At 39.1% G+C, this 22,538-nt stretch overlaps 1 protein-coding gene across 1 annotated transcript; it reads right to left on the reverse strand.

Annotated features, from left to right (window-relative positions):
- Window positions 1-4,727: 4,727 nt before the first annotated feature.
- Window positions 4,728-15,112, reverse strand: ACRBP (acrosin binding protein). Its single transcript, XM_075842345.1, has 5 exons — window positions 15,055-15,112; window positions 14,014-14,247; window positions 13,830-13,924; window positions 12,211-12,277; window positions 4,728-5,378 (listed from the first exon to the last, which is right to left on the reverse strand). The coding sequence occupies exons 1-5, from the start codon at window positions 15,080-15,082 to the stop codon at window positions 4,744-4,746; spliced, it is 1,059 nt and encodes a 352-aa protein (XP_075698460.1). The 5' UTR covers window positions 15,083-15,112; the 3' UTR covers window positions 4,728-4,743.
- Window positions 15,113-22,538: the final 7,426 nt, after the last annotated feature.

Raw genomic sequence — 22,538 nt, forward strand, 5'->3', positions numbered from 1 at the left:
ACTACATAACCAGGAATGCTTACTATTCAGGAGTCTGGGAAAGCTGGGTGACAACCAACGTGTCTACCATTACATATATGACAGGAGTTTTCTATTAGCTTTCCCAGACTTGTTATACATTGACAATGGAATGCAGGCGGTATCACTACCCAACTAAGTAAATTTACCATTCAGGATTCTGGGAAAGCTGGGTGACCATTAATATGTCCATTATTACATAACCAATATGAGTTGTTTATTGGATCTTCCAGTCCTGCTATACTGGTAAAGAGGATGTATTACTACATAAGCAGGGAAATTTACCATTTAGGAGTCTGGGAAAGCTGGGTGACAACCAATATGTCTACCATTACATAAATAACAGGAGTTGTCTATTAGCTTTCCCAGACTCGTTTGACATTAACTTGGGAAAGGAGGATGCCTCGCTATATAACCAGGAAAATTGACCATTCAGGAGTCTGGGAAAGCTGGGTGATGATCAGTATATTGGCTGTCACCCTAGTTTTTTTTTAAATAGAAATTGCTGAATAGAATTCTAACTTAGGCGACAAGGTCAAGTCAAGGAGTTTTATGTATAATTTTCGTCGTCTTATATAAACTGTAGATTTCCGGCCAAAACGGAAAACTCCGCTTTCCACGTAAACCCAAATCTGTAGAGGGAACGTGATCCACGGGGGAGACGAGTCCAAATTCTTCTAGGTTGGCAAAGGGTTAAGATGGCACTGGGTGGAAGGACGACTTACAAGAACCGACATGTCCTATGTGATGATGACGCAGAAACGAGGAGGGGGGGGGCAGCGTATCGTTCATGAATGTCGCGTCCTTGAAGGAAAACACAGATGTCATGGGAACGTTCTCCTGTTGATACATCATTATTCCTCGAGTTGTCTTCCGTCAGTAAATATATATCTATGTCTTTTACTGACCACTATTTCAGCTCCTATAGATGTCACCCAGCTTTCCAATACTCCTGAACGGCAAATCTGCCTGGCTATGCAGGGATTTTGGAGGAAGGGATGTGTCACTGCATAACTAGGTTGGACTCAAGGGCTTATGTATTATAGAGGCGTCTACTATGGGGCCCTTGGATAGAGGGGGCAAGCCTTGTCGGGGCCATTCCCTTTGCTATTGGGTGTCAAGAACCCGTGCGGGACTCTCCAGGGGAGCAGCATTGTAAGGGTCAGTGCACATTGAGTTTTTTTGCGCTGATTTTGATGCGGAAATCTTCATCTTCTTTTAGAGGCAGAAAAAAACTGCGGCGCTCGTTTTGAGCGTTTTTTGCATTACATTCAATGGCCGTGGGCAAAAAACGCAGCGAAAAATGCTAAAAAAAAGCGTCAAAATACAGAACATTTGTTGTGTATGTGATCACGGTAACATCTGAATGTGACTTTCTTCTTACACGTCGTCACTTCTGCTCTTGTCCCCTTCTATATCCTTGAGATACGCCATAGTTGTCTGATCAGCGGGGTCCTGTGTCCCTTCTTACTCCTCTAAACCCTGGGCCAAGAAAGTGGATGGTTGGAAATAGCTGAGCAAGAGCGCCCCCTTTTGGCGTTGGTTTAGAGGAGTAACATGGGCACAGGTATAACCTGATTTAAGCTTTAATTTCATGTCTAGGGGTCTGCCTGATGTAAGGATTGGACAGGTTGGATTTTGACTACTCTTTCCTATAGGGAGATAAGCGGCACGGGCAGACACTTTTCCAGTCTCTATAGAAATAAACATGGACACCTACCTGAGCCCGGCATGCATGTTTATGGAGGGGTTGGAGTAGTAGTTGCCTAACCGTTATTTCAGGTCTATCGCTGGCTTTAAAAACAACAGTTCAGCAGACTGTATCACATATGATAGGCTTAGATACATCAGCTCAGCAGACGGTATCACACATGACAGGCTTAGATACACCTCTCAGCAGGCAGATCACACACGACAGGCTTAGATACACCTCTCAGCAGGCAGATCACAAATGACAGGCTTAGATACACCTCTCATCAGGCAGTATCACACATGACAGGCTTAGATACACCTCTCATCAGGCAGTATCACACATGACAGGCTTGGATAAATCAGCTCAGCAGTTAGTATCACACATGATAAGCTTGGATACACCACTCAACAGTTAGTATCACACATGACAGGCTTGGATACACCACTCAGGAGTTAGTATCACACATGACAGGCTTGGATACACTACTCAGCAGGCAGTATCACACATGACAGGCTTGGATACACCACTCAGCAGATAGTATCACACATGACAGGCTTGGATACATCAGCTCAGCAGAAGCTTTTTATATCTGCCTTTCTATCTCAGATTTCAGGCTTTTTATTTCGGTATCTTTATCATTTTAATCTCTGGATCTCGCAATGTAAATCGATATTTTTTAATACTTGATTTTCTAGAAGAAACACAATAAAGAAAACCATGAACAATCCCGTCCACCACTCGCACTTGTACCCTGGTCATTACTGAAACGCTGAGTTCATAAAGTCTTTTTTAATTTGGTAAATGGAGGAGATAAAATCTACATAGAAAATCAGCATAAGATATTCTGTACACACCCTCATAATAGAGCAGGATGACAGGGAGAAGTACTGAGGACTTCTAAGGACGAGTATTTGGCGCCACCTGCTGGATAAATGCGATTTAATTTTTGATTATGTAGGAACACGGCAAAACGAATACACTGGTGAAGATTTACCATGCTTTTTTTGGGTGCAAATCAACTTACATACATTTATTTGTTTAAAAAAAAACAACAGATGCGGCCGTCTGAGCTGAAAATCACGGCCGCGCACACCACTACGGTCGTGTGCATGAGGCTTAAGGCTGGGTTCCCACGGGTTTTGAACTCTTAGCATTCTCAAAACCTCTGCTTGCAGTCAGTGAATAGAACCATTAGTGGTTACATTCAGAACCCGTCGTGATCTAGTACCACCGATACTGCTTAGGTTATAGTGTATCAAAGTAAGGCATCATGCACACGTCTGTTTCCGTTTTGCGGACTGCAAAACATGGATCCTAGTGGCTTCCACATGCTGTCCGTTTTTTTTTTTGCGAACCTTTATACTAGAAATGGATGAGATGGAATGCAAATACAGATGAGAATAGAAACGGTTCTATCATTTTGGGAATATAGACACGGATCTGCAAAAAAACAACAAGAAACGGATGTGTACAGAGCCCCATAAAAATAAATGGTTCAGTAGGCTATCCGCAAAAAAATGGATATGATACTGAAGAAAACAACGGTCGTGTGCATGAACCCTTAGCAAGAGCTATCAGCCTGGCAAGCAGAACAGGACAGAAATTTGTGCTGCTGCTGTGTTTAAGTCACACAGGATTTCTTAGACTGACACACTGTAAGGGCATGCCCACACGTGGCGGATTTCCTCCACAACTGTCCGCATCAATGCCGCACAGAATCGGCGTTGCCGATTCTGCGGCGGATCTGCCAAAAATGTGCAGTAAATTGATGCGGACTAGCTGCTGCGGACTGCGGGAAAAGTGCTTCCCTTCTCCCTATCAGTGCAGGATAGAGAGAAGGGACAGCACTTTCCCTAGTGAAAGTAAAATAATTTCATACTTACCGGCCGTTGTCTTGGTGACGCGTCCCTCTTTCGGCATCCAGCCCGACCTCCCTGGATGACGCGGCAGTCCATGTGACCGCTGCAGCCTGTGATTGGCTGCAGCCGTCACTTAGACTGAAACGTCATCCTGGGAAGCCGGACTGGAGACAGAAGCAGGGAGTTCTCGGTAAGTATGAACTTCTATTTTTTTGACAGCTTGCTGTATATTGGGATCGGTAGTCACTGTCCAGGGTGCAGAAACAGTTACTGCCGATCGCTTAACTCTTTCAGCACCCTGGACAGTGACTATTTACTGACGTCTCCTAGCAACGCTCCCGTAATTCCGGGAGCCCCATTGACTTCCTCAGTCTGGCTGTAGACCTAGAAATACATAGGTCCAGCCAGAATGAAGAAATGTCATGTCAAAAAAGCAGGACGCATCCGCAGCACACATAACATGTGCATGACAGCTGCGGACTTCATTGCGGAATTTAGAATCTCCATTGAAGTCAATGGAGAACTTCCGCCATGAGTCCGCAACCAGTCCACCACTGGTCCGCAACATCCATTGTATGCTGCGGACACCAAATTCCGCACCGCAGCCTATGCTCCGCAGCGGAATTTTCAGCCTCGTCTAAACGAAGCCTACTAAAAAGAAGTGGAAGGCAATGGAGAAACGGCTCCGCTGCGGATTAACGCTGCGGAGTGTCCGCAGCGGAATTCAAGAGCAATTCCGCCACGTGTGGCTTTGCCCTAACAAACCCTCAGCAGGACTAAGTCCGGATGAGATACTAGCTTCTGAATATGATCAAGAAAGTGGCAATTTACTGACAACTAGCAGAGATTTTAAAGAGATTGAGAAATTAAAATACAAAGGTGGAGATTGACTATGCAAAATGCGTCAGAAGTGTCACAATTTGAGCCAGAAAAATGGAGAACATGTCGTGCGCCAAATCTCAAAGGATTTATGGTGACATGCAAAAAAATTTATTAGGATGTGCACCATTTTTTGGCCGCACAATATTGGTGAGGCGTAAGAAGGAGAAAGCTGTCAGTTTGATATATTTGGCGCACTTTGGCAGCCATTTTTGCTGACTGATGTACTATACGGGGAATTATTGGGGGGCTACTTATGGATTACACTGCTCATCCTCCTGCTTTATATCACTTTTATTCATTCTGCTTCCTGGACATAGTTGTGTTGGCTCCTCCTGTCTTCCCTTGGTTCCGTTCCGTCCCTGGTGTGTTGGCGGGGCTGCCATGTCCTGGCACTGCTGGGCTGTCCACGGTGTCTTTCCTGTCCTGATGATGATATGACACTGCTGTGATCTTTGGATTTTTCCCCTTCATGTGAAGTGACACCGCTGCCTTATACTTCTTCTTAGGTTTAAAGTCTGATCCTGCTGAGTCAGTCTCTTCTCCTCCATCATAGTCTGACATTACAGAGCTGGAATAAGGCCCTGTCGCCTCCTCCACCTCATCATCATGATCAGGGATGGCTAAATTCTCCGGCTCCTGCTGAAATATCACTTTATTCAAATCTCCTTTCAGATTCTTTTGGCCTTGGTCTGTTTGCGTAAAGCGGCCCTTTGTTCTGGATGGGACTCTAGGGGCGCCCATACTTTTAGGAAGGTTCTGCTGGTTCCTGCGGATTGGTTGCTGGTTACATACTGTGAAGCTAAACACCAGTAACTTGTCAGTGAGGGAGCGGAGCTGGGATGACAGCTGCTCCACCTCGTTCTTTCTATCAAAGGCACGTCTCTGTGTAACGCGGGAGGCCGATGTATACGGGAAGACTGGAGGTGCTTATTAAAAATAGATTGAATTAAAATGACAACTTCTCATATTACTGTATGATAACAATCCGATAGATACAGTAATTTATATACAGTTCTTATCCTTGAAGCTTCAGTCGATAACATTTATACCTCTATGGACAAGAATGTAACTATTGTAATACTGCCCCCTATATACAAGAATATAACTACTATAATACTGCCCCCTATATACAAGAATATAACTACTATAATACTGGCCCCTATATACAAGAATATAACTACTATAATACTGCCTCCTATATACAAGAATATAACTACTATAATACTGCCCCTATATACAAGAATATAACTACTATAATACTGCCCCTCTATACAAGAATATAACTACTATAATACTGCCCCCTATATACAAGAATATAACTACTATAATACTGCCCCCTATGTACAAGAATATAACTACTATAATACTGCCCCCTATGTACAAGAATATAACTACTATAATACTGCCCCCTATGTACAAGAATATAACTACTATAATACTGCTCCCTATATACAAGAATATAACTACTATAATACTGCCCCCTATATACAAGAATATAACTACTATAATACTGCCCCCTATGTACAAGAATATAACTACTATAATACTGCCCCCTATATACAAGAATATAACTACTATAATACTGCCCCCTATGTACAAGAATATAACTACTATAATACTGCCCCCTATGTACAAGAATATAACTACTATAATACTGCCTCCTATATACAATACTAGAACTACTATAATACTGCTCCTATATACAAGAATATAACTACTATAATACTGCTCCTATATACAAGAATAGAACTACTATAATACTGCCGCTATATACAAGAATATAACTACTATAATACTGCCACTATATACAAGAATATAACTACTATAATACTGCCCCTATATACAAGAATATAACTACTATAATACTGCCTCCTATATACAAGAATATAATTACTATAATACTGCTCCTATATACAAGAATATAACTACTATAATACTGCCCTCTATATACAAGAATATAACTACTATAATACTGCTCCTATATACAAGAATATAACTACTATAATACTGCTCCTATATACAAGAATATAACTACTATAATACTGCTCCTATATACAAGAATATAACTACTATAATACCGCCGCTATATACAAGAATATAACTACTATAATACTGCCCCTATATACAAGAATATAACTACTATAATACTGCTCCTATATACAAGAATATAACTACTATAAGGGCGGGTTCACACATGGCGGAATTTCACTTAAATTCCGCTGCGGACACTCCGCAGCGTTAATCCGCAGCGGAGCCGTTTCTCCATTGACTTTCACTTTAATTTAGCAGTGTTCGTTTACACGATGCGTACAATTCCGCTGCGGAGCATAGGCTGCGGAGCGGAATTTGGTGTCCGCAGCATGCTCTGTCTGTTGCGGAGCAGTGGCGGACTCATGGCGGAATTTCTCCATTGACTTCAATGGAGATTCAAAGTTCCGCAATGAAGTCCGCAGCTGTCATGCACATGTCATGTGTGCTGCGGATGCGTCTTGCTTTTTTAACTTGACATTTCTTCATTCTGGCTGGACCTATGTATTTCTAGGTCTACAGCCAGACTGAGGAAGTCAATGGGGCTCCCGTAATGACGGGAGCGTTGCTAGGAGACGTCAGTAAATAGTCACTGTCCAGGGTGCTGAAAGAGTTAAGCGATCGGCAGTAACTGTTTCTGCACCCGGGACAGTGACTACCGATCCCAATATACATGTATCTGTAAAAAAAAATGAAGTTCGTACTTACCGAGAACTCCCTGTTTCTGTCTCCAGTCCGGCCTCCCAGGATGACGTTTCAGTGTAAGTGACGGCTGCAGCCAATCACAGGCCAAGCACAGGCTGCAGCGGTCACATGGACTGGCGCGTCATCCAGGGAGGTCGGGCTGGATGCCGAAGGAGGGACGCGTCATAAAGACAACGGGCGGTAAGTATGAATTTCTTTTACTTTCACTAGGGAAAGTGCTGTCCCTTCTCTCTATCCTGCACTGATAGGGAGAAGGGAAGCACTTTTCCCGCAGTCCGCAGCAGCTAGTCCGCATCAATTTTCTGCACATTTTGTGCAGATCCGCAGCCGTAATCCGCAACCCGGATTAGGTGCGGCATTGATGCGGACAGTTGCGGAGGAATTCCGCCATGTGTGGTCATGCCCTAATACTGCCCCCTATATACAAGAATATAACTACTATAATACTGCCCCTATATACAAGAATATAACTACTATAATACTGCCCCTATATACAAGAATATAACTACTATAATACTGCCCCTATATACAAGAATATAACTACTATAATACTGCCCCTATATACAAGAATATAACTACTATAATACTGCCCCTATATACAAGAATATAACTACTATAATACTGCCCCCTATATACATGAATATAACTACTATAATACTGCCTCCTATATACAGGAATATAACTACTATAATACTGCTCCTATATACAAGAATGTAACTACTATAATACTGCCCCCTATATACAAGAATATAACTACTATAATACTGCCCTCTATATACAAGAATATAACTACTATAATACTGCCCTCTATATACAAGAATATAACTACTATAATACTGCTCCTATATACAAGAATATAACTACTATAATACTGCCCCTATATACAAGAATATAACTACTATAATACTGCCCCTATATACAAGAATATAACTACTATAATACTGCCCCCTATATACAAGAATATAACTACTATAATACTGCCCCTATATACAAGAATATAACTACTATAATACTGCCCCCTATATACAAGAATATAACTACTATAATACTGCCCCTATATACAAGAATATAACTACTATAATACTGCTCCTATATACAAGAATATAACTACTATAATACTGCCCCTATATACAAGAATATAACTACTATAATACTGCTCCTATATACAAGAATATAACTACTATAATACTGCCCCCTATATACAAGAATATAACTACTATAAGGCTGGGTTCACACGTGGCGGAATTTCACTTGAATTCCGCTGCGGACACTCCGCAGCGTTAATCCGCAGCGGAGCCGTTTCTCCATTGACTTCCACTTCTATTTAGAAGTGTTCGTTTAGACGATGCGTAAAATTCCGCTGCGGAGCATAGGCTGCGGAGCGGAATTTGGTGTCCGCAGCATGCTCTGTCTGTTGCGGACCAGTGGCGGACTCATGGCGGAATTTCTCCATTGACTTCAATGGAGATTCTAAATTCCGCAATGAAGTCCGCAGCTGTCATGCACATGTTATGTGTGCTGCGGATGCGTCTTGCTTTTTTGCCATGACATTTCTTCATTCTGGCTGGACCTATGTATTTCTAGGTCTACAGCCAGACTGAGGAGGTCAATGGGGCTCCCGGAATTACGGGAGCGTTGCTAGGAGACGTCAGTAAATAGTCACTGTCCAGGGTGCTGAAAGAGTTAAGCGATCGGCAGTAACTGTTTCTGCACCCTGGACAGTGACTACCGATCCCAATATACAGCAACCTGTAAAAAAATAGAAGTTCATACTTACCGAGAACTCCCTGCTTCTGTCTCCAGTCCGGCTTCCCAGGATGATGTTTCAGTCTAAGTGACGGCTGCAGCCAATCACAGGCTGCAGCGGTCACATGGACTGCCGCGTCATCCAGGGAGGTCGGGCTGGATGCCGAAAGAGGGACGCGTCACCAAGACAACGGCCGGTAAGTATGAAATTCGTTTATTTTCACTAGGGAAAGTGCTGTCCCTTCTCTCTATCCTGCACTGATAGAGAGAAGGGAAGCACTTTTCCCGCAGTCCGCAGCAGCTAGTCCGCATCAATTTACTGCACATTTTGGGCAGATCCGCCGCAGAATCTGCAACGCAGATTCTGTGCGGCATTGATGCGGACAGTTGCGGAGGAAATCCGCCACGTGTGGGCATGCCCTAATACTGCTCCTATATACAGGAATATAACTACTATAATACTGCCCATATATACAAGAATATAACTACTGTAATACTGCCCCCTATATACAAGAATATAACTACTATAATACTGCTCCTATATACAAGAATATAAGTACTATAATACTGCTCCTATATACAAGAATATAACTACTATAATACTGCCCCCTATATACAAGAATATAACTACTATAATACTGCCCCTATATACAAGAATATAACTACTATAATACTGCCCCCTATATACAAGAATATAACTACTATAATACTGCTCCTATATACAAGAATATAACCACTATAATACTGCCCCTATGTACAAGAATATAACTACTATAATACTGCCCCTATATACAAGAATATAACTACTATAATACGGCCCCTATGTACAAGAATATAACTACTATAATACTGCCTCCTATATACAAGAATATAACTACTGTAATACTGCCCCCTATATACAAGAATATAACTACTATAATACTGCCCCTATGTACAAGAATATAACGACTATAATACTGCCCCTATATACAAGAATATAACTACTATAATACTGCTCTTATATACAAGAATATAACTACTATAATACTGCCCCTATATACAAGAATATAACTACTATAATACTGCCCCCTATGTACAAGAATATAACTACTATAATACTGCCCCTATATACAAGAATATAACTACTATAATACTGCCCACTATATACAAGAATATAACTACTATAATACTGCCCCCTATATACAAGAATATAACTACTATAATACTGCCCCTATATACAAGAATATAACTACTATAATACTGCCCCCTATATACAAGAATATAACTACTATAATACTGCCCCCTATATACAAGAATATAACTACTATAATACTGCTCCTATATGCAAGAATATAACTACTATAATACTGCTCCCTATATACAAGAATATAACTACTATAATACTGCCCCTATATACAAGAATATAACTACTATAATACTGCCCCCTATATACAAGAATATAACTACTATAATACTGCCCCCTATATACAAGAATATAACTACTATAATACTGCTCCTATATACAAGAATATAAGTACTATAATACTGCTCCTATATACAAGAATATAACTACTATAATACTGCCCCTATATACAAGAATATAACTACTATAATACTGCCCCCTATATACAAGAATATAACTACTATAATACTGCCCCCTATATACAAGAATATAACTACTATAATACTGCCCCCTATATACAAGAATATAACTACTATAATACTGCCCCCTATATACAAGAATATAACTACTATAATACTGCCCCCTATATACAAGAATATAACTACTATAATACTGCTCCTATATACAAGAATATAACTACTATAATACTGCTCCCTATATACAAGAATATAACTACTATAATACTGCCCCTATATACAAGAATATAACTACTATAATACTGCCCCCTATATACAAGAATATAACTACTATAATACTGCCCCCTATATACAAGAATATAACTACTATAATACTGCTCCTATATACAAGAATATAAGTACTATAATACTGCTCCTATATACAAGAATATAACTACTATAATACTGCCCCTATATACAAGAATATAACTACTATAATACTGCCCCCTATATACAAGAATATAACTACTATAATACTGCCCCCTATATACAAGAATATAACTACTATAATACTGCCCCCTATATACAAGAATATAACTACTATAATACTGCCCCCTATATACAAGAATATAACTACTATAATACTGCCCCCTATATACAAGAATATAACTACTATAATACTGCTCCTATATACAAGAATATAACTACTATAATACTGCTCCCTATATACAAGAATATAACTACTATAATACTGCCCCTATATACAAGAATATAACTACTATAATACTGCCCCCTATATACAAGAATATAACTACTATAATACTGCCCCCTATATACAAGAATATAACTACTATAATACTGCTCCTATATACAAGAATATAAGTACTATAATACTGCTCCTATATACAAGAATATAACTACTATAATACTGCCCCTATATACAAGAATATAACTACTATAATACTGCCCCCTATATACAAGAATATAACTACTATAATACTGCCCCCTATATACAAGAATATAACTACTATAATACTGCCCCCTATATACAAGAATATAACTACTATAATACTGCCCCCTATATACAAGAATATAACTACTATAATACTGCCCCCTATATACAAGAATATAACTACTATAATACTGCTCCTATATACAAGAATATAACTACTATAATACTGCTCCCTATATATAAGAATATAACTACTATAATACTGCCCCCTACATACAAGAATATAACTACTATAATACTGCCCCCTATATACAAGAATATAACTACTATAATACTGCCCCCTATATACAAGAATATAACTACTATAATACTGCCCCCTATATACAAGAATATAACTACTATAATACTGCCCCCTATATACAAGAATATAACTACTATAATACTGCTCCTATATACAAGAATATAACTACTATAATACTGCCCCTATATACAAGAATATAACTACTATAATACTGCCCCCTATATACAAGAATATAACTACTATAATACTGCTCCTATATACAAGAATATAACTACTATAATACTGCCCCTATATACAAGAATATAACTACTAAAATACTGCCTCCTATTTACAATAATATAACTTCCAAAATACAGCCCCCTATTTATAAGAATAGGACTACTCTGAATACCGTTGCAGTCTGATGTGCATTGCAGTTAATATAATCATAGCCACATTTCCACCCATATAGGCGTAGTCTGGCACTTACTTGGCGGTGTGAACATTTCTTCTGAGAAATTAGAAAGATCTAGAAGCAGGTCTGAACATGGAATTCTCTGCATGAGAAGGAGAACGTTCTTAGACAATTAATTATTATGAAAGGCTGGAGACTGAAGCTGGTCATAGACTTAGGACAGCTGTCACCCAAACACTCGGACTATAATACCCAACATCTCAATTATGAAGAACATTTGACAGACGATATGCACTAATGACTGATCTTCTGTTCCTCATTTACATGTTTATCCGATAGTTTCCTACCCAAAGTTGCCCGAAGATGTAAAATCTTCCCTAGTTGGATCTACTAACTATTTATATTGTATGTGTGTGTGGGAAAGGGGAGATAATTCTCCAGTTTTCATTTTTGCGGGCTTATCCCCATGGCTTAGACCAGAGATAAACAGCGCCAGAAGTGTCGAAACCGGACAATGGTGCCTCAACGACAAAGGATAAGATGGATGATGGCTCAAGGTTCCTATGTTCCAGGGTACTAACCAGGGACCAAAAGCTAGGAGGACGAACAACAAGTACGAGACAGTGGTCCATGGCAGAAACTCCCCTTAAATCTGCCGTAATGCATGACGTCACCAGAATGGGCTCGTTGCCGTGAAAACCTGATGTGGTTGGTGGCTGTGAGCAGGAGAGCGGTGCTGGTTCGGGGCAATCCCATTTTCAAGACCCCAAAATTAATTATCCATTCCTACATCAAGCCCCTAGCCTAGCTTGGCCCTTCCTCCCAGACTAGGAAAATTTAATTCCATCTCAATGATATTTGGAGGAGGGGTAATGATACTCAATGATATTTGGAGGAGGGGTAATGGTACTCAATGATATTTAGAGGAGGGGTAATGGTACTCAATGATATTTAGAGGAGGGGTAATGGTACTCAATGATATTTGGAGGAGGGGTAATGGTACTCAATGATATTTGGAGGAGGGGTAATGATACTCAATGATATTTGGAGGAGGGGTAATGGTACTCAATGATATTTGGAGGAGGGGTAATGGTACTCAATGATATTTGGAGGAGGGGTAATGGTACTCAATGATATTTGGAGGAGGGGTAATGGTACTCAATGATATTTGGAGGAGGGGTAATGGTACTCAATGATATTTGGAGGAGGGGTAATGGTACTCAATGATATTTGGAGGAGGGGTAATGGTACCTGCTCAGAGAACACTCATTGTAGTGTTAAACTTTTTAGCCTTCCTTGTCTACCACCCAGACGGACCCACGCTACAGTTTCTTAAAGAAGCTTTTCAGGAATATCCACTAGGATAGGCCACCAAAGTGTGATTGTGGGCAGTCCGACTCCTGGCACCCCTACCATCAATAGGATGTGGGACCCGCGGCACTTGCTTGTTCAGTCCCGTTTAAGTTGATATTCTTGGAAAGCCCCTTAAAGTCGGAGGTTCAGAACATACAATCCTATTTGAGCAATCGTTGGCTAAGGCTGTCCAATAGGAGAAGAATCAGTCGGTGACTTCGAGGTATAATTTGTGTTTTTGTGAATATTGGTCTAAAATTCAAAATGGCCTCCTCAGTCAACATAATCGCCGTCATGTTTTTTTGGTGGCAAAGATTGGACTGGTAAAGTGTCTCACGTACCTTTATGTAGAACTGATTCTCCGTGCAGCGGAACATTGCAAAATGGCAGAAGGAGTCGAAACGGGGGAACGTGTCCAATTCTGTGCACACGGTTCCTGCAACATTAACCGCATGTTCACCTTGTGCTACATCTTCCCGAATTTTGTTCTATTTTAACATAGGACTACATAATATTCATAATCACCCTTTGGAATTTGTCCATGGTTCTCGACCAAGTCAAAGCCAAAAACTTGAGGGTCTGTACAACCGGAGCCGCGGCGGATCTCGCACAGATGCTTGGCTTTCCATTCAGGTTGGATGAGCTTTATAAACTGCTCATACTCTTCCTCAGACAGGGGGGAGCCGGGACTTGCTGGGTAGGTGGCGAATCCCGTACTCCATGTCAAAATCAGTTGGGTCCACCACAAGATTACGAGGGCTGTATACAATACACATGGATATATAGTATAATGTACATTAAAAAAATACGTATGTCCCCTTTCCAAGGGTAACTGGTCGGTTTTGCCTCATCAGGATAAAAAAAAATTACCCAAAAATATCTACTGCTATTCAAGTTAGTAAGGGTCCTCTTACACGGCCCGGCATGGGCTGTGTGAACGAGCGTCGATCAACGAGACAGCTCGATGATCAGCACTCATTTGCTCTTTTCACAAGTAGCTATGTATGGGGACAATCGCTCGTCCTCATATATTTCTATCATGTTGCCAGCAAATCTGCTGCCGATAACGATATTTTAGGCTGCAGAACCTATACGATCAGCCGTTGATCATCAGATGATCGTTGTCCTGTTTACACAGGGCAATGATCGGGAATAAGCATTCACATGTGAACGCTCATTTGCCCGATAATTTGCCTGTTTAGAATGGCCCTAAGTAAACATTGATGTGGATGGTGATTTGAATCCACTCAAGGTCCCTATGTCAAGGTTGGACTGTAAGAGCATAGGACAGGAAGTGTTATCATGTGGACAGCAGAGCAGAGGAGCTGCAGGCTACTGATCCTGAAATTGCAATCAATGATCTCTCCAAAAGGGAACAAGGTAGTTGGAAAAGTATTTCACATCGTTAAAGGGCTTGTCTCATGACGACAACACCCGTTCCATATGCCTTTTTAGAGCCTATAGAGCCAGAATGGAGAAATGTCTGGTCACTCGTATGTCTTCCAGTAGCTATATGACCATAGATACACTCTGTAGATACACTTCAAATCATTACGTTTTATTTACCATTCTGATTTCTCTGCTGAAATGTCATCTTGTAACCAACCAATGGAATGTCTGCTTTATATGGACAACCCAAATCAGTGACATCACAAAGAACAGTGTCCATGTATCCTAGCGGGATTCTAAGATCACTGATCTTCATAGGCCAGAACAGCACGAGAGAAAAAGAGGCCTCATTGTACGGCAGCCAATCAGTGCTCAGGTTCTATATTCTAGTATGCGCTGGAAAATGAAACCGTGGACTCTGATTGGCCGCTAAGGGCAAAATACTTTCTGTAAGACCGTTTTGAATACTACTTTAGGCAAACCTATCCAACCTCTGAGTCCCTATTCACTGACTTGTGGCAAAGGTGGCATCCTATGACAGTGCCACGTGTAAAGTTACTTGAGATATTCCGTACGACCCGTACTACTAGCATTCTTTGTCTATGCAGATTGCATGACTGTGTGCTTGATTTTATGCACTTGTTTGCCATGGGTGTGGCTGAAACACCTGAACTCAATAACATAGTTGTAACCACATAGAGTTTTTACCTCACAGAAGATTATCTAGACTGGATACAATTGTAAAAAAATCCTCAGTTGTGAGAAGTATTATGTCTGTACAGGTTTTCAGCCTCTAAACGTAAACAAGAATGTTCCCATTCACTGACTGCCAGCAAAGATTTTGAAAATGGTGAGGAACTGAAACACAAAGTATATGACAAAGTTTCAGAACTTTTCAATGTTTAATTATGAAACTTTTAAAATTAAACTCCAGTAACCGATGACCGAAAAACAGCGAGAAACGTGTCACCAATTACGTATTATATTTGTTTAGATATGATTAATGTCTCAAAGTGCAGAAAACTTCTACACCTGATCCCCAGCAGCTGTATAATTGTTCAGTTCGGCAGGAATTCCCCCGCACGATCTTACTTTCATTTTCCAAGAAAATCACATAACCAGTGTTTCCAGTAACAGCAACAATAATTGTGACCGTGCATAGACATATCAGGCCCGGAAATATCTGTAGGTGGTGCTGCTCAGCTCTAATATACTACAAGGTGAAGAATCTTTATGCCTCAGGATGGAGCACAGATATTTCAATATAAAACTACTATAATAGAGCCCCTATATACAAGAATATAACTACTATAATACTGCACCCTATATGCAAGAATATAACTACTATAATACCTCCTCCTATATACAAGCATATAACTACTATAATACAGCCCCTATATACAAGAATATAACTACTATAATACTGCCCCTATGTACAAGAATATAACTACTATAATACTGCCTCCTATATACAAGAATATAACTACTATAATACTGCTCCTATATGCAAGAATATAACTACTACAATACTGCCCCTATATACAAGAATATAACTACTATAACACTGCCTCCTATATACAAGAATATAACTACTATAATACTGCCTCCTATATACAAGAGTATAACTACTATAATACTGCTCCTATATACAAGAATATAACTACTATAATACTGCCCCATATGTACAAGAATATAACTACTATAATACTGCCCCCTATATACAAGAATATAACTACTATAATACTGCCCCTATATACAAGAATATAACTACTATAATACTGCTCCTATATACAAGAATATAACTACTATAATACTGCCCCCTATATACAAGAATATAACTACTATAATACTGCTCCTATATACAAGAATATAACTACTATAATACTTCCCCTATATACAAGAATATAACTACTATAATACTGCTCCTATATACAAGAATATAACTACTATAATACTGCTCCCTGTATACAGGAATATAACTACTATAATACTGCCCTATATACAAGAATATAACTACTATAATACTGCACCCTATATGCAAGAATATAACTACTATAATACTGCCCCTATATACAAGAATATAACTACTATAATACTGCTCCTATATACAAGAATATAACTACTATAATACTGCCCCCTATATACAAGAATATAACTACTATAATACTGCTCCTATATACAAGAATATAACTACTATAATACTTCCCCTATATACAAGAATATAACTACTATAATACTGCTCCTATATACAAGAATATAACTACTATAATACTGCTCCCTGTATACAGGAATATAACTACTATAATACTGCCCTATATACAAGAATATAACTACTATAATACTGCACCCTATATGCAAGAATATAACTACTATAATACTGCTCCCTATATACAAGAATATAACTACTATAATACTGTCCCCTATATACAAGAATATAACTACTATAATACTGCCCCTATATACAAGAATATAACTACTATAATACTGCCCCCTATATACAAGAATATAACTACTATAATACTGCCCTCTATATGCAAGAATATAACTACTATAATACTGCCCACTATATACAAGAATATAACTACTATAATACTGCCCCCGATATACAAGAATATAACTACTATAATACTGCTCCTATATACAAGAATATAACTACTATAATACTGCCCCTATATACAAGAATATAACTACTATAATACTGCTCCTATATACAAGAATATAACTACTATAATACTGCCCCCTATATACAAGAATATAACTACTATAATACAGCCCCTATATACAAGAATATAACTACTATAAACCTGCCCCTATATACAAGAATATAACTACTATAATACTGCTCCCTATATACAAGAATATAACTACTATAATACAGCCCCTATATACAATAATATAACTACTATAATACAGCCCCCTATATACAAGAATATAACTACTATAATACTGCCTCCAATATACAAGAATATAACTACTATAATACTGCCCCCTATATACAAGAATATAACTACTATAATACTGCCCCCTATATGCAAGAATATAACTACTATAATACTGCCCCTATATACAAGAATATAACTACTATAATACTGCCCCTATATACAAGAATATAACTACTATAATACTGCCTCCTATATACAAGAATATAACTACTATAATACTGCCCCCTATATACAAGAATATAACTACTATAATACTACTCCTATATACAAGAATATAACTACTATAATACTACCTCCTATATACAAGAATATAACTACTATAATACTGCCCCCTATATACAAGAATATAACTACTATAATACTGCTCCTATATACAAGAATATAACTACTATAATACTGCCCCTATATACAAGAATATAACTACTATAATACTGCTCCTATATACAAGAATATAACTACTATAATGCAGCCCCTATATACAATAATATAACTACTATAATACTGCCCCCTATATACAAGAATATAACGACTATAATACCGCCTCCAATATACAAGAATATAACTACTATAATACTGCTCCCCTATATACAAGAATATAACTACTATAATACTGCCCCCTATATACAAGAATATAACTACTATAATACTGCCCCCTATATACAAGAATATAACTTCTATAATACTGCCTCCTATATACAAGAATATAACTACTATAATACTGCCCCCTATATACAATAATATAACTACTATAATACTGCCCCCTATATACAAGAATATAACTTCTATAATACTGCCTCCTATATACAAGAATATAACTACTATAATACTGCCCCCTATATACAAGAATATAACTACTATAATACTGCCCCTATGTATAAGAATATAACTACTATAATACTGCCCCCTATATACAAGAATATAACTAGTATAATACTGCTCCCTATATACAAGAATATAACTACTATAATACTGCCCCTATATACCAGAATATAACTACTATAATACTGCCCCCTATATACAAGAATATAACTACTATAATAAAGCCCCTATATACAAGAATATAACTACTATAATACTGCCCCCTATATACAAGAATATAACTACTATAATACTGCTCCCTATATACAAGAATATAACTAGTATAATACTGCTCCTATATACAAGAATATAACTACTATAATACAGCCCCTATATACAAGAATATAACTACTATAATACTGCTCCCTATATACAAGAATATAACTAATATAATACTGCCCCTATATACAAGAATATAACTACTATAATACTTCTCTATATACAAGAATATAACTACTATATTACTGCCCCTATGTACAAGACTATAACTACTATAATACTGCCTCCTATATACAATAATATAACTACTATAATACTGCTCCTATATAAAAGAATATAACTACTATAATACTGCCCCCTATATACAAGAATCTAACTACTATAATACTGCCTCCTATATACAAGAATATAACTACTATAATACTGCTCCTATATACAAGAATATAACTACTATAATACTGCTCCTATATACAAGAATATAACTAATATAATACTGCCCCTATATACAAGAATATAACTACTATAATACTTCTCTATATACAAGAATATAACTACTATATTACTGCCCCTATGTACAAGACTATAACTACTATAATACTGCCTCCTATATACAATAATATAACTACTATAATACTGCTCCTATATACAAGAATATAACTACTATAATACTGCCCCCTATATACAAGAATATAACTACTATAATACTGCTCCTATATACAAGAATATAACTACTATAATACTTCCCCTATATACAAGAATATAACTACTATAATACTGCTCCTATATACAAGAATATAACTACTATAATACTACTCCCTGTATACAGGAATATAACTACTATAATACTGCCCTATATACAAGAATATAACTACTATAATACTGCACCCTATATGCAAGAATATAACTACTATAATACTGCTCCCTATATACAAGAATATAACTACTATAATACTGTCCCCTATATACAAGAATATAACTACTATAATACTGCCCCTATATACAAGAATATAACTACTATAATACTGCCCCCTATATACAAGAATATAACTACTATAATACTGCCCTCTATATGCAAGAATATAACTACTATAAGGGCATGACCACACATGGCGGAATTCCTCCGCAACTGTCCGCATCGATGCCGCACAGAATCTGCGTTGCAGATTCTGCAGCGGATCTGCACAAAATGTGCAGTACATTGATGCGGACTAGCTGCTGCAGACTGCGGGAAAAGTGCTTCCCTTCTCCCTATCAGTGCAGGATAGAGAGAAGGGACAGCACTTTCCCTAGTGAAAGGAAACGATTTTCATACTTACCGGCCCTTGTCTTGGTGACGCGTCCCTCTTTCGGCATCCAGCCCGACCTCCCTGGATGACGCGCCAGTCCATGTGACCGCTGCAGCCTGTGCTTGGCCTGTGATTGGCTGCAGCCGTCACTTACACTGAAACGTCATCCTGGGAGGCCGGACTGGAGACAGAAACAGGGAGTTCTCGGTAAGTACGAACTTCATTTTTTTTTACAGATACATGTATATTGGGATCGGTAGTCACTGTCCCGGGTGCAGAAACAGTTCCTGCCGATCGCTTAACTCTTTCAGCACCCTGGACAGTGACTATTTACTGACGTCTCCTAGCAACGCTCCCGTCATTACGGGAGCCCCATTGACTTCCTCAGTCTGGCTGTAGACCTAGAAATACATAGGTCCAGCCAGAATGAAGAAATGTCAAGTTAAAAAAGCAAGACGTATCCGCAGCACACATAACATGTGCATGACAGCTGCGGACTTCATTGCGGAACTTAGAATCTCCATTGAAGTCAATGGAGAAATTCCGCCATGAGTCCGCCACTGCTCCGCAACAGACAGAGCATGCTGCGGACACCAAATTCCGCTCCGCAGCCTATGCTCCGCAGCGGAATTGTACGCATCGTGTAAACGAACACTGCTAAATTAAAGTGAAAGTCAATGTAGAAACGGCTCCGCTGCGGATTAACGCTGCGGAGTGTCCGCAGCGGAATTTAAGTGGAATTCCGCCATGTGTGAACCCGCCCTAATACTGCCCACTATATACAAGAATATAACTACTATAATACTGCCCCCTATATACAAGAATATAACTACTATAATACTGCTCCTATATACAAGAATATAACTACTATAATACTGCCCCTATATACAAGAATATAACTACTATAATACTGCTCCTATATACAAGAATATAACTACTATAATACTGCCCCCTATATACAAGAATATAACTACTATAATACAGCCCCTATATACAAGAATATAACTACTATAATACTGCCCCTATATACAAGAATATAACTACTATAATACTGCTCCCTATATACAAGAATATAACTACTATAATACAGCCCCTATATACAATAATATAACTACTATAATACTGCCCCCTATATACAAGAATATAACTACTATAAGGCTGGGTTCACACGTGGCGGAATTGCACTTGAATTCCGCTGCGGACACTCCGCAGCGTTAATCCGCAGCGGAGCCGTTTCTCCATTGACTTCCACTTTAATTTAGAAGTGTTCGTTTAGACGTTGAGTAAAATTCCGTTGCGAAGCATAGGCTGCGGAGCGGAATTTGGTGTCCGCAGCATGCTCTGTCTGTTGCGGACCAGTGGCGGACTGGTTGCGGACTCATGGCGGAATTTCTCCATTGACTTCAATGGAGATTCTAAATTCCGCAATGAAGTCCGCAGCTGTCATGCACATGTTATGTGTGCTGCGGATGCGTCCTGCTTTTTTGACATGACGTTTCTTCATTCTGGCTGGACCTATGTATTTCTAGGTCTACAGCCAGACTGAGGAAGTCAATGGGGCTCCCGGAATTACGGGAGCGTTGCTAGGAGACGTCAGTAAATAGTCACTGTCCAGGGTGCTGAAAGAGTTAAGCGATCGGCAGTAACTGTTTCTGCACCCTGGACAGTGACTACCGATCCCAATATACAGCAACCTGTAAAAAAAAATAGAAGTTCATACTTACCGAGAACTCCCTGCTTCTGTCTCCAGTCCGGCTTCCCAGGATGACGTTTCAGTCTTAGTGACGGCTGCAGCCAATCACAGGCTGCAGCGGTCACATGGACTGCCGCGTCATCCAGGGAGGTCGGGCTGGATGCCGAAAGAGGGACGCGTCACCAAGACAATGGCCGGTAAGTATGAAAGTCGTTTACTTTCACTAGGGAAAGTGCTGGCCCTTCTCTCTATCCTGCACTGATAATAGAGAGAAGGGAAGCACTTTTACCGCAGTACGCAGCAGCCAGTCCGCATCAATTTACTGCACATTTTGGGCAGACCCGCAGCCGTAATCCGCAACCCGGATTAGGTGCGGCATTGATGCGGACAGTTGCGGAGGAATTCCGCCACGTGGGGGCATGCCCTAATACTGCTCCTATATACAGGAATATAACTACTATAATACTGCCCCTATATACAAGAATATAACTACTATAATACTGCTCCTATATACAAGAATATAACTACTATAATACTGCCCCTATATACAAGAATATAACTACTATAATACTGCCCATATATACAAGAATATAACTACTATAATACTGCCCATATATACAAGAATATAACTACTATAATACTGCTCCTATATACAAGAATATA

The sequence above is a fragment of the Rhinoderma darwinii genome, chromosome 11 (assembly GCF_050947455.1).
Source record: "Rhinoderma darwinii isolate aRhiDar2 chromosome 11, aRhiDar2.hap1, whole genome shotgun sequence".
Classification (NCBI taxonomy): Eukaryota; Metazoa; Chordata; class Amphibia; order Anura; family Rhinodermatidae; genus Rhinoderma; species Rhinoderma darwinii.